The 14,161-nt window shown below is 40.2% G+C and overlaps 1 protein-coding gene across 9 annotated transcripts in view; it reads right to left on the bottom strand.

Annotated features, from left to right (window-relative positions):
- Positions 1 to 14,161, bottom strand: part of DACH1 (dachshund family transcription factor 1) — a 346,322-nt gene that overhangs the window by 171,816 nt on the left and 160,345 nt on the right. For 8 of the 9 annotated variants that reach the window (XM_082221410.1, XM_082221406.1, XM_082221407.1 and 5 more), the window contains exon 3: positions 4,864 to 5,025. The exons of the other annotated variant lie outside the window; for it this stretch is intronic. In XM_082221410.1, coding sequence (XP_082077536.1) covers positions 4,864 to 5,025 — 162 coding nt within the window. The remainder of the gene's footprint in view (positions 1 to 4,863; positions 5,026 to 14,161) is intronic. 9 annotated transcript variants of the gene reach the window in all.

The following is a 14,161-nucleotide window of genomic DNA, read 5'->3' as shown; positions in this document are numbered from 1 at the left end:
CACCTTCAGATGCCAGTACTAGACTGTTTATCACCATGCAGACTAGCATCTCATCTTAGCAAGTAAATATTAAACTAAAAGAATGCTAGCTGATTGTGGAAAGGAGAAAACAGGTATTGCGGCTATATATTTTATTTAAGCCACACTTGGAGCCCTCCATGTGGATTTCCTGTTTCCCAAAGCTTAAAAGGCTGCAAGAAAAAGTGGGGAGGTAAGAGAAGTAATAAATGATTAGTTTTTATTGTAGTTTACCTCCTTCAGATCATTTTATTTGGTGACTTATCCCCTGTTGCTGCTATGATCATAGTGATTATGGTTATTTTAGAGTACCTACAGTAAGGGCTGTACCTAAAATAAAATACCAAAGTACTCCAACTTCAGGTTTACTGTCTGAGAAAAGCATCCAAGATCAAAGTGGAGAAGGCAGTGCAAGTTTAGAATGCCCTGGGTACCTGAGGACAGAGAAATGGCTTCCTGTTTGTGGAATTCTCTCCCCAGGAAGGCTCACCTATCACCTTCATTATGCATCTTTAGGTGCCAGGAAAAAATGCTCCTCTTCAACCAGGCCTTCTATCCCACAATGTGTTTGGGGGTGGGGTTGTGGGTTTGTTTTTGTTCTTATTGTGTATTTTGTATTTTTATTTTGTGTTTTTATGCTGCAAATTTCCCTGAGATCTTCAGATGAAGGGCAGTATATAAATTTAAATAAATAAACAGATCTCCCACCAGACTTTGCTCCTCCAAGAACTCTCCTTATCTGTTTTTCTTTGTTTTGCTGATGTCTAGAGGAACTGCAACGTGCTCCTCCTCGTTTGCTAAAGAAGTAACATGCTAAACATTTGAATTTGTATGTATGGATAGACTTGAAGCTGTTATGGGTGGTTACTGAACTAAGCCACTGTTTCAAAGCATTTTATGTTCAGGGAACACTTTTCACACCGATTTGTCTGCTGTGGAACCCCTGAATGTTTTGAAGGATGCTTGGGCACGTTTGCAGGGGTATGCTCAGACAATGTGGGGTCTCTGGCCAGGCACAGGGAATATTATGTGCCCTACAATACACCAGGAGCACCATCTCGCCCTCAGGATTATGGAGGCCCACCACTGTGGCACGGATGTGCAACGTCACATGCACACACCTGCATGTTGCGGCACGATTTGGAGGCGGGCTCCTCTTCCTCCTCCTCTCCACAGCCAGCAAGACACCCTTTTCCATGGAGAGGGGCTCCGACTCGGAGGCAAAGAGACTCTGCCTCTGTGTCCAACCTCTCCCTACTGGGAAAGGGTGCCTCAATCGCTGGCGGTGTGCAGAGCTGAACTGTCCCTCTTTCTGTGGCTGCAGCAGACAGAGTGACAGTTCAGCTCTGCACTCTGTCGCCAGCAAGGCACCCTTTTCCATGGGGAGGGGCTTGGACTTGGAGGCAGAAACATGCTGCTTCTGCATCCGCCCCCTCCCAAAGGGTGACGGTGGAGGGTGGAGCGGAACTGCTTCTCTTGGAGACAGCGCCACAAAGACTGGCTGCCTGCCTCTCTCTGGCTTTGCTCATTGACTCTGTGGGGTGTTTGGCCCCCCGCCACCTCCTGGAGTTGGCTCTTATGCAACAAACCCATCATTCCTGTGTTTGCACAACTACTAATCTCTCCACAAGACCATATACAAATACTGCCATCTGAATACTATGCTCAATGGTTCTAATATAGAGATTCAAGGGTAAAAAAAACCACATTGATATGAACATCAAAATCTAACTGTACTGTAAACAGGGCTTCCAAATAAGCTAGCAATGACATTTGTACAGCTTATTTTAAACCCTATCCTGTTGTTGTTGTTTTTTTGGGGGGTGTTCAATGCAGGTGCCATTGACACTGTGCAGAATAATGGTTCCTCTAGATCTCTCATTGTTTACTGTGACAATGGGTCGTTAAAAGAGTCTCATTGTTAAGCACTGATTGATCTGGTTCTATTATTAGTTTGTATTCTTAGGGCTGCAAGGGGGGTGGGGCAAGCTGTATCATGGTGACAGAAACATCCTCATCCCAGAAGTTCCAAGCAGAAGCAAAAAAAAAAAAAAAAAGTGCAAGCCGATCCGAGAAGAGTGATGGATGTGGATTAAGCATGCAGTGCGTTTGGGTTTAGATACGTTTGATGCATGAGAAATGTGGACTGGGCAGGCTCCAAATCACTTGAACAGTTGACAAAAGGAAGTGTAGTGCAGAGGCAAAGGCCAGGTACTATCAAAAATACTGTTCTGTTCTACATTACAAATGGAAAAATATGTGGAGGCAGAGATGTACAGGTGAAACTCGGAAAATTAGAATATTGTGGAAAAATTCATTCATTTCAGTAATTCAACTTAAACGGTGAAACTAATGTATGATATGACCTTGCATGTCATGAGTCTATCTCATATATTAGTTTCACCTTTTAAGTTGAATTACTGAAATAAATGAACTTTTCCACAATATTCTAATTTTCCGAGTTGACAATATTTTGGCTGGAAACATTTGTTGTCACCAGGACCCACCCCCCTTTCTCCTCCAGGCGGCAAGGTATTCTGATGCTCAGAAGGGCAGCACCATCTCAGGGTGGAAATCCCCGGCTGCTCTTTCGAGCGCTAAGCTTGGAGCTGGGGGGATAGGAGAAATCAACCCCCTCCCCAAACAGCTCAGAGCCAGTGGAGCAGAGGCCTGATGTGCAACTTGGTCACACAGACCAGAAGGCTGGCCGGCCGGGGCTCCCAAGGGGTGTTCTGGGTTCACCACGCCCCTTGAGTGCAGAGGGCACCCCACACATTTCTAACACTCATCTCCAGCTTCATGCTGAAGGGACAAGGTGGAAGCACATCCGATTGTCCCAGCTTGTAGTTCCAGGTTCAGGATCATTTAGCTAACCAGAACCCAGAACCAAAGTGAGGATAAGTGAGATGATGGATCCCTAATCCAATGTCATCATTCTTCTCACCTCATCCTGGGGCTATTTAGACCAAGGTTATTAACAAAACTCTGTTCATTGTGCCTCAGACCCAGGTTTATAGGGACAGAAATGCATGAAACTTTAAACACCAGTACCAAAGTATCAGCCACACTTGCACGTGTATATGTGTGTCTGTGTGATAACTAATTCAGAAAAATAAAGGCAAGTCCAGAAATGAAGGAAATTGAGACTTGCAGAAAGCATGCTGGAGTTTTAGTTCCATTCTTAAAATCTCTAAATATTAGGATCGTCAACCAATTCTTTTTGAGCAATTGCCTGCCTTTTAAATGAATTATCACTTAATTAAATGGCCATATTTATGTATTACAAAACCCTCAACATGGATGTCTTTTTGAGATAGGAAAGAAAGTAAAAGAGAGCTTAACATTTAATCAAAATACTATGCAGCGCTGGCAAGAAATGGCACCCTCAATAATGCCTTTTATATTTCCTACTAGAATCAAAATAGCCTCAAAAAGTAATCAAGCCCTACTAAACCTGTCATTTTGAACAAGTCATTTTACTTTTGTCACGCTACATGTTAAAAAATAGAAGACGTTCTTCATACCTCTCCTTTTCTCAATTGCTTAAAGGCAGCATCTACCCATTCTCCCCCTTTAAAAAATATATGGCGTGTACTGTGCTTCTTGCAACCAATCCCTGCTCATTTCATTCAGCCATGAATACTATTCTTGTTTCTTTGCCGTGTGTCTTCCTTGCCCCACCCACCAGCACATACCCTCCTTTGAAACCACTTTTAGTGGTGACCATTAAACTTCTGTGTTCCTATCTATCTTCGCCATTCCCGAAACAGTTTTCCTAAGTGTACCTGTAGCTCCTCAAACCCCCCCCCCCCGGGCCACCCCACCCCCATTTGCTGAAACATTAACAGAAAAAGGAAGGGAAAACTGGCCTCGGAATCTGCTGACATGTGCACATTTGTTCCTTTTGTTCTTGGGCATGGGTTAAATAATAAATATGTACAGGAAGATTCAGAACAAAAAAGTTGTCAAGTTGTCATCCTTAAGAATAACCTCAAAAATTTGCAGAATACAAAAAGAGGAATATATTAGATTGTCATGTCTGCTTTATGTCTACGCGACCTCTGCCATGTACAATGGTTAACAGCACTAAAACTCCGCTTTCAGTTCACTTACTTACATTTATCTCAGAGAGCAGAAGGGAGCCATTACAATGGAATGACCTTAAAAGCTACCATAATTTTAAGTATATTTTAGCAAAGGAAATTTACGACATGTGTAAACACATCATGTTAACCCTGCATCTTATTAGACAGAGTCGTGCTAATGGTTCCAAATATTTAACATATGGTGGGGGCAGAAGTTATCATTTAGGAATTTATCCATGAAAATTCAATACACAATGGGTTGGATCCAGACTTAGTCAAGCTTAGGTCCACTCTGGGGATGCCTACATCTGGATCCAACCCAGTATTTCCAAACTTTGTTTAATGTGTTCGTTATTCCTCTTTCAGCACTTGTAATGGAAGACTGAAATACCCACCAGACTGTGCAGCCTAATGCCTGCATTTCATTGGTCCAGTTGAATTCATCAAGACCAAAACAACCTTGCACCAAATATTTCTCTACTTAACTCGGCTGGGGTTGGGCTGTTGAGTGTTTACTTCCGGTAGGACAGTGGGATACTGTGATATTTTTCTGTTTCATATAACCCTACCTAGATTTTAACAATGAAAAGTCACCATCCAAATGTTTTTCTTTTAAATAATATAATAACGGGTCAGCAAAGAACCACATGCAAAAGTAATATTCTTACAATAGTAGCAAAAACAAATAATGTGAGAATCAGTATTGTTATCTATTATGGTATTACTTATATAAGAATTCTATTTTAGATCGGAAACTTACCCACACTAGAATTCAGATCCCCATTCTCAGACTCTGCTCCGTGCTGATTATTACTGGCGTGATAGTTCGACATAGCTTCTAATTTAATTTTTTTCACCTTCATTGCTTCTGCAATGGCTGCATTGGTGGCAGCTGCTGCTGCAGCAGCTGCAGCTGTCAGACCTAAAAAGAGACAGGAATGGAACTAAATTAACTTCTACCAACTTTCCATTGAAATTGATACTCTTCTCGCATCATCCGCCACCAAAAGGAATTGACTAAGTTACTAAGAAGAAAATTCAGCAATACACAATTTGGTGTGCTACATTTTCTTCCAAATTTGTTTACAATACCAAATTCTCAATGAAGGCATGAGTTTTAAAAAGAAGAAGTCAGCTGTCCAAAATGTAACCAAATAAACTTAAAAGTCCAGAAGATTGCAAGCTGGGAATGGTTTTTCTGTCAAGTCCTGTTAGTAAAGCTGTCAAACTTGTGTTTTTATCCACTCAGTGGTGGATGTAAGCTTTGGCTCATTACCTTAAGAGAGTGCATGCTAGTTCTAAACCAAGAAACACAGTAAGAATTCTGATTTTGTTCTCAGGCACGAGACACGTTACGAAAATAAATTTGATTCTGTAACTTGTGCACAAACCAAGTTATTTGCTTGGGCTATACCTGTCTCCAATACCACTTTCTTATTTATGCTTCATTGCAACCTTTAAGTGCACCTTTTTCAATGCGGCCATCCATTCACTAACAGCAGGGTCCCCAAAGGAGGTGTTTTTGGTGGTTTTTCCTCATTTGTATCATACTCTTCCTCTAAATCTCTGCCAATAACAAAAACTAAATTACCACTGTAAGACAGTCTTGTTTTGGCCATCTCTTAATGGCTATAGTAACGCAAGTGTGGAGAAATGTCTATGTTGTGCCTAGGATCCAAAGTGTCTTCTACTCTTTGAGTGGAAAGTTCTTCTGCTGCTAACTAATAAGATTGCGATTTTCTCTTTCCAAATGTAGCCCTTCATATCACACTGAAGCCCACTCTGGAAGCCCCCAACTATTAAGAGCTGATTTTCAGGCACTGCGTGCTGTACGGTGAGGAAGAATCAGAAAGGAAGGCCCTGCACAAACATGTCCTGGAGCCCAAGAACTCCCGCTCTGAGTTAGAGGTGAACGGAAAAGGCGCTTCTGTTTGTCACTGAGACTCAAAGATACAGCATGATGCCAGGGGTATGTCCCGGAAAGGGCAACATTTTGGTTGGCCACCAATGCCACTCATAATGTGTTGAACCCTGTACGTAACATATAGTCAGAGCAGTTTGTAACACAGCCCAGCCCACAACTGTGTTGCACCACAAAGCAAGAGGAGGATGTACTGCTAGCCTATACATCTGGCAAATCCGAGCCAATTCTGAGATCCATAAACCATATGGCCCACTAATCATTTGCCGTCCTGTGACACTAATGCGGCTGGCAGGTGTGGCTTCGATAGTCAGATGATACAGGACTGCAGCACTTGTAGTGCGGAACTGAAGCGAAGGAACTGTAACTAGCCCAACCAGTTGCAAAGCTTCTGGATTTGGAATAGAGGAGTTCTATAAAAGCACACCAGCATGGAACAAAAGGCAAGTTGTGGATTGTGCACTAGGTAATCATTACCCCGGTTTTTATTCAAACTCATATTGTGTTTTTCATGTTCTCTAGGTCATTTGGATAAGTGCTGCTTGCCATTAATTATATTAGATGGAAAAATCAATATATGAGAGCAATTTTAAGATAAGCCCAATAACTACTCTGAATTTTTTAAAAAGTATTTCTTGTTTTCTCCTAGCATTTGTTCCAAAGAATTGTAAACAAGTGTGTAAAAAAGAGAGAGAAAAGTCAGCCTATTACAGTTGCAGGCAGCAGTTATCATTAATATTCCAAAATTGATAAGCTGTTTATGTCTGGCATTCTTCCTGCTGATTATTCAGTGAGACAGGCCACTTTATAAATATCTCATCACTCCAGCGTCACACAAATTTCATCGACAGTGCTCCTGCACAGCTATTAGCAATATGAATCTAACCATTACAAGAGGGAGGAAAAATCGAACATGTGGCATTAATACGCAGTCCTGGTTCCTAACCATCTGATAGGCAGATGGCGTAAAGTGGATTCTCCAGCTGAAATGAAGGGGCACATCATTTAAAACCTTGTTTGCATTCTAACTGATATCAGTGCCATATTGATATACATGATACATCATGGCAGTATTTGAACAATCTAGTTTGTTTCAGTCATAAATGTTTACAGCCTTGTTTTTTATCTTTAGAAGCATGTTCTGAAGCGCGTATTTTTAATTTATGAAATCTATTGTTTACTTCTGTGGAACCAGGAGATTAGCAAGACACAGGAATATGAAATTTCCGCAACCACCACAGAAGGATGAATAAAGTACAGGGCGATGTGCTTTTTTCTTTTTCTTTAATAAAGACCGTTAGTAGAGGAATTAAAAAATTAGCTGAGGCATTTTATGCATTAAATGCATTTATTCATTAAACCTCCCAGCTTTTCCCCCCATGTGACATACTTAGAAGTTTAATGCTTTAACACGGCTATTCATTTAAAGCTCTCACTGTGTACAATTAATCTTGTCCAACAATTTAATTCAAAAAGCAAAACATCAAAAAGTAAAGTTCAATTCAACAATCGTGGTTCTGAAGTAATCTTCCCTACTGCTGACAGTTCCTATAGACTCCTCGGGAAAAGTCTGTTCAAGGTGTCTTGTAAGAGCAGGGTGAGCCTGAATTATAACTCAATTCAAAGCTCTTCAAGTCTTAGCAGAAACTCAGCTCTTAACCTCAGCCAGACACTGAAAACCTAAAGAAACACACACTGAATGAGCTCTTCTAACAAATCCCCTTCTTCACCACAGTGCTATCCAGCAGAACAATTTTCTCTTCCCTCACACATCTAGGAAGGCTCAGTGCTGAGATTCTAATTTACCAAGTTTGAAAAGGGATAATGTTCGGTTTTCTTTAATATTTTGTTTTGGCGACTAAAGTTCACTTCCAACAAAAATCTCCAGAAACAAAGATAATGACTTTCTGAAGAATGCATCTGTGGGAACGCCTCCTCCCCAATGAATCTCTTTGAAGTATGTACTTACTTTGAAGTAAGTATGTATTCTATGATTCTATGATTCTATTCTATATTCCATAGGGCTCAGGGAAAGCCATTCTCAGTGATGATGCCACAGTCTGCAGTTAGCCACCTAGGGAGCCCTGTCAAGCCACATCCTTAATGAGGCTGAAGGTGCAGGGTGAAAATCGTGGTGGTGGTCGTGGTTAAATTCCACTGCTACTTTTTGCACTATTTGTGTTGCTTTCACTGTTATAGTCCAGCCCATCTGCTTAAACTGTTCTGATTTACTAAGAACAGGCTGTTTTCTGATAGCTGTCACTAATCTTTAGGATGCAGGTGCTTCATTAACATTTCTTGAGTGAATGTAACATGTAGTTAGGACAAGTGGACTAAATAAAGAGTACTTAAAACCGCCTGTGAGATAGCTGGTCACAGAACTAGCGAATATAATATAGCATATTGGAAGTGGAGTAAAGATGATACCAATGAGCAATAGGGGAAGGGGTGGGTGGGGTGCTTTATTTAAAACGAAAATGCAAATCACAAGAACATCCCTACTTTGCAGGGAGGGGTGAACTGTTGGAAAGTGGAGCTTGCTGGTTTCATCTCTTCTGATTATTGTAATTTGCGCATGGTTGAAGCAAAATCGAAAACTTTTCGTCTGGATGCTATAAACTCCCCTGTGCAAAGAAATGAATTTTTTCCTGGGGATACCCAGCCAGATGGGCAGGGTTTAAATAATAAGTAGTAGTAGTAGTAGTAGTAGTAGTAGTAGTAGTTACTAAATGTATGGAACTGCTCAATGATTGCCAGATATTCATTGAGGAAATCCAGCCTCTTTAAAAGCCCCAAAGCAGCTAAAGAATATCTAGTATTTTTCAACCCTGTTCCTTCGTCAGATGCTTTACCTAATTTTCTGCCCCACCTGCTGCAGCAAGTAGTTTTAATTTTGTCTCGCAGCAGGCAGGGCAGAAGAATGGGCACAGGGCTAAGGGATGGCTAGGCATGAGAATGCCAATTTGGGGGTAGGAGGTGGGATAAAAGCCAATATAACTCACCAAACTATTACTGCAGCAATTGCATCCACTATAACCAGAGTTTTTAAAGGACAGAGTCAGCTCGTCAGGTTGCTACTTGGTAATTTAGTCATAGCAACAAGTCCAATTGATTTTGATGTCACTTACTTCGAAATAACAGTATTATTTCACAATTCAAATAGAACTAATTCTTTTTTTTTCTTTGAAAACCCCTTCTAGAGACCTCATATTCAACTCAGGATCCATATAGTCCCTGTGTAATGACGATCTAAATAGGCCATAGAAGACAAAATAATTTTGCTTTCGAAAGCAGATGATGACACATATGTATCTATGTGTGTTTCAGAAGAAAGTTGTATGCAATACAGAAGAAATAAAAAACCCATGCAATTTCAACATGACTAACTTTCTTTGGATCGAAGTTGATAGGTTTAAAATATTTTAAAAACAATTTGCTTTGCTTTCAAATCAATATTAAGATAAATTCACTTTCATGGAAATTAATAACTTATACTTCCATTTTTAGAAGTATGTAAACCTCTTAAAGATTAAGAACATTTTTCTTCCCATTGTCAAATTTGCTTAGGCTGAAATCTTATGCATATTTCCATAGCCCCAAGGAATTCAGTATATGTAACTTCTGAGTACACCTACATAGGGCTGCATAGTAAAATTCATGACACTCGCAAAGTTGTTGAACTTTTTGTAGGAAGTCCTCAAAATTGTTGAGCTTCTTTGAGCTGTTTCTACTGCTTTTTCCATCGCACTGCCATACATCCCATTTCCCCAGCACCATTTTTACACCCGAAAACCAGGACATGTCAGGAATTTTAATGACATATGGCAAGCCTAGGATTGCACTGTCGGTATATTTATCCATTTGCATGATTTACTTGACTGCTCTTCATCAAAACAACCTACAGCCGTTTACAGTACATCATGAAACAATAAAATACAACCATACCATTATAATAATGGATCTCAAACTTTTTCCCATTGACCACTTTAAAATTGCTTATGGTCATGGTGAACCACTTAAGTGTTACTTTTACCTGTTGTAATGTGGTGTGCTTGATGCTGTATGATTTTTTTATTGCATCTTTATTGCTTCTTTTATTTCTTAGATTGTATATTATTGTTACAATTTGCATTCTCACGGAAAGCAAATCGTCATACAATAAAATACAATATAAGAAATAAAAGAAGCGATAAAAGTGCAATTAGTGTGGACATACCAGACCATGTGAATGAAGCTCATAGAACACAATTTAGGAAGCCCTGCATTACAATCAATAAAACATTAAAATCAAAATTTACATACCATACTAACAGTCCAGCAGCAAGTAAATGAATATAAATAGCCTAGCACAAGCACCAAGCTGTCCCAAAGGCCTGAGTAAATAGATTACTCTTTAGCAAATGATGGCAACTCAGCACCAGTGATGTTCAACTCACTTCCAAGGGCAGAGGGTTCCACAAGCAAAGCACCACCACAAAGAAGGCCCTACCCTGTCAATTACATGAGTTAATCCATTCAATATATACTTTGCAAATCCCATATTTCTCTCTATCCAATATGCTACCCTTAAGGCCTTTCTATTAATTACACCCTATTGATTGTCACAGTGGTTCATGATGAGATGTTCTTACACTGATCTTCTGTTGTAGGGATGCTTATTTGCTGCTCCTGGGTTTCTTTTGTAGCATCCCTGCTTTTTTAAAATCTCAGGCTGTAATCTTATGTACACTTTCTTGGTACTAAGGATTATTGGACTCGGTGGGCTTGCTTCTGAATAAAAGCACAGAATTACGGTGCTAGGCTGCAATCCTAAAGGTAATTATGAAGTAAGAAAATAGCACTGAAAATCAATGGCACTCATTTTCACTTTTTTATTTTAAAAAGTCTAAAGGAACATATCCAATTGCTTAAAATAACAAAACACCTACTACATATTTTCAGCAGGATCTTGTGTTCTGATTAGATTCAATGGAGTTTACTAAGTTTACTCAGATTTTAACTACATATAATATACAGAAACCACCAAATAAAAGACTACATTTTCTATGAAGAGTCTGAAATATTGCAGATGTGCGTACAGAATCAAAACAATTCAATTAAGAGTGTAGATTTCTTTTTAACAGTCATCTCTTCAAAAGCAATAGATTTTCAGTCCTCATTCAGTCTGTTGCATTATTCATTTCATGTGCAACCTCAAGCTGGACCATAAATTGTTACTTTATCTAATCAAAGGCGACTTAACTCTACAGAAGGTCAAAGGTTTAATTTTGTGAAGTATTATCTTACGCTATGAGTTTAACCGAAAAATAGAAGAAGAAAAACAGCCAAGAAACTGGTAATAAATGAACCTTTATAGCCTCAGGCATTGGTCTAGTTAATAAAGTTTCATTGAAGGTTTCTTTCAACTGTTACGGACAAGAAGGTTAAAAAAAAAACTTAAATTACAGCCATGTGTGACTTTTAAGACAGGAATTCTTTTTTATCTGAACCTCCCCAGCCTAGAAGTAGGACAAAGAAATTATCTTCAATTTCTTAACCAAAAATGCATGCTTTTAAAAGATAAAAAAGCACAGATATATCTTTAAAATAAAATTTAAAAAAACCAGCAAAGGTCAACTTTTGAAAGAGAGAAATGCTACTTGCTGACAATGAATCTTGTGTACTGATCTTTTCAAGCCACGTTTCCTTAAAATGTGTAGTGATGCATTTACCAATCTGTATGGAAACAAAGAACTGGATCACTTCCAAAAGGGAAGGCTTAGGATGATTCTGTCCATGTTTCCTTGAATTCATTGGGACTTAATTCCAAATAAGTTTGCACAGGGTATCAGATAGGGGAAATGCCTAATTGCCTTCATCAAGTCTTCTTCTGAATAAGCATTTATTTCTGGGATTTGTATGTCAAACTGTAATATAAAAGTTCTCTGGCGGCTTACATCCCAGAATAACATGCAAACCTCGTCCATGTGCATCAAAACATGTCAGCACCTTGAATTTAGCTTTCAATACGAGGCCTTGTTTAAGGTATAGTAAAAATAATTTAGTCATAAATGTGGATAGTTCCTTGGGGATTATATAACACCTACCAGTAGCAGAGCAGCTGTACATATGTGCGAGTCCATAAGCATCTAAAAGACAAACTCCAAAGGATGGTGAACATCATCATGACCCGCTCACTACTGCATGCGCAGAAACATAGTCTCTATCTGGTGCTACAGTTTGTTTGTTTATGTTGATGTCAAGCCTTAATGGACTTTCCTTTTTTGGCACACTTTCCAGTGTTTCAACTTTTCTTTCTAATGCATGGACAGGCTATTATTATTATTATTATTATTATTATCCGACAAAACTTAAGGTATCATACATCTAAAAATAAAAACTGCTAAAAACATGGAGAAAATGCTCATTAAAGACCAATTAAACATTGACAGAATTAAAGCTATGTAAAACTATGAAGAGTTTTAAAAGAGGTTTGGACAAAGGTGGGGGGTCTCCTTCCTTGGAACAGGTGGCCATCTGCCAGAGATGCTTTAGCCGTGATTGTTGTATTGCAGGGTGTTGGACTAAAAGACCCTTGGGGTCCCTTCCAACTCTACAATTCTATATAAAGGTAAAGGGACCCCTGACCATTAGGTCCAGTCGTGGCCGACTCTGGAGTTGCGGCACTCGTCTCACTTTACTAGCCAAGGGAGCCGGCGTACAGCTTCTGGGTCATGTGGCCAGCATGACTAAGCCGCTTCTGGCGAACCAGAGCAGCACACGGAAACGCCGTTTACCTATTTATCTGCTTGCACTTTGACAGGCTTTCGAACTGCTAGGTTGGCAGGAGCTGGGACCGAGCAATGGGAACTCACCCCGTCGCAGGGATTCGAACCGCCGACCTTCTGATCAGCAAGTCCTAGGCGCTGTGGTTTAACCCACAGCACCACCCGCGTCCCTATACAATTCTATATAAAAGTGTATAAAAACCACACCAATAATTACAATAAAAAGAGCACGGCATTCGCCCTTCATTAAAAGCAGTCAGTTCCCCAAATCCTGTTGGAACAAGGAAGTTTTCCCTTTCAACAAAGAGGGAGCCACTTGAGTTTTCTGGTGAGGGAATTGCACAGGCCACACCATTCGTCACTCTTGTATACCTGCCCTGAATGCCCAACATCCTGTGCCTATTTTGCTGCAGGCTGAGGGTTTCACCTCTCTGCAGGGTCACCCTCATATTCTTTCTGGGTCAGGGTGTACCTTCCTCCTTGTAGGTCTGTGACAAGGTTACACAGGCAATTCCCCCACCTGCTTTGTACTCATGTGCAGCTGCCCATGCAATGAAGTGGGTGTTTGGGGCTGGATCAGTCTTCCTGATATTGTGGGCATATATGCGCACAGCAGAAATGTTTCAACAACAGAGGTACAAAAGATATCACCAATAAGCGTAATTAGACACACACACACACACACACACACACACACACACACCCTGCATTTCAGTTATACAATACAGTCAGAAACTGATAAATAACCCCAGAACCATTTAACACATCCTCATCCTTTAAATTTAGTCCAATTTTTAGCTACATGGACACAGTTAATTGTAACAATGCGACAATTCAGAATTACTGAAAGGACATGTCCGTGCCTGCGATTGCAAGTAATAGAGCTAAATAATCGTAATCTTTCTATCACCAGGAGCTTTTGTTGTTGCTTTTCCCTTCAGTCCTGCTAATCCACAGCTTAACACAGAATGTGAGGCAATGGTCCTTTGGCTGAATTAATGTCTAAACACCGCTAGCCTGGAAAATGCATAACACTGTTCCTTTCACATCACCAACCTTGAAAACACAAATGGCTGGTAAGTAAATAAGGTGAAAGGTAAAAGTAAAGGGCCTCCCTGCCGCTGTGGTACTTGTTTATCTACTCGCGCTGGTATGCTCCTGAACTGCTAGGCTGGCAGGAACTGGGACAAAGCAATGGGAGCTCACCCCGTCGCGCAGATTAAAACTGCCAACCTTATGATCAGCAAGCCTAAGAGGCTCAGCGGCTACCCATGTCCCTTTCAGTAAGTAAATATATAAAGTGAAAAGGTCTACTCACCTAGATAAAAAATATGCCAGTGCTTAACTTTCCAAAGTCAACCCCACGGTCT

This window comes from Podarcis vaucheri (genome assembly GCF_965113315.1).
Source record: "Podarcis vaucheri genome assembly, chromosome: 4".
Lineage (NCBI taxonomy): Eukaryota > Metazoa > Chordata > Lepidosauria > Squamata > Lacertidae > Podarcis > Podarcis vaucheri.
The sequence above is the reverse complement of the archived record's forward strand: the minus strand, read 5'-3'. Positions and strand labels throughout refer to the sequence as shown.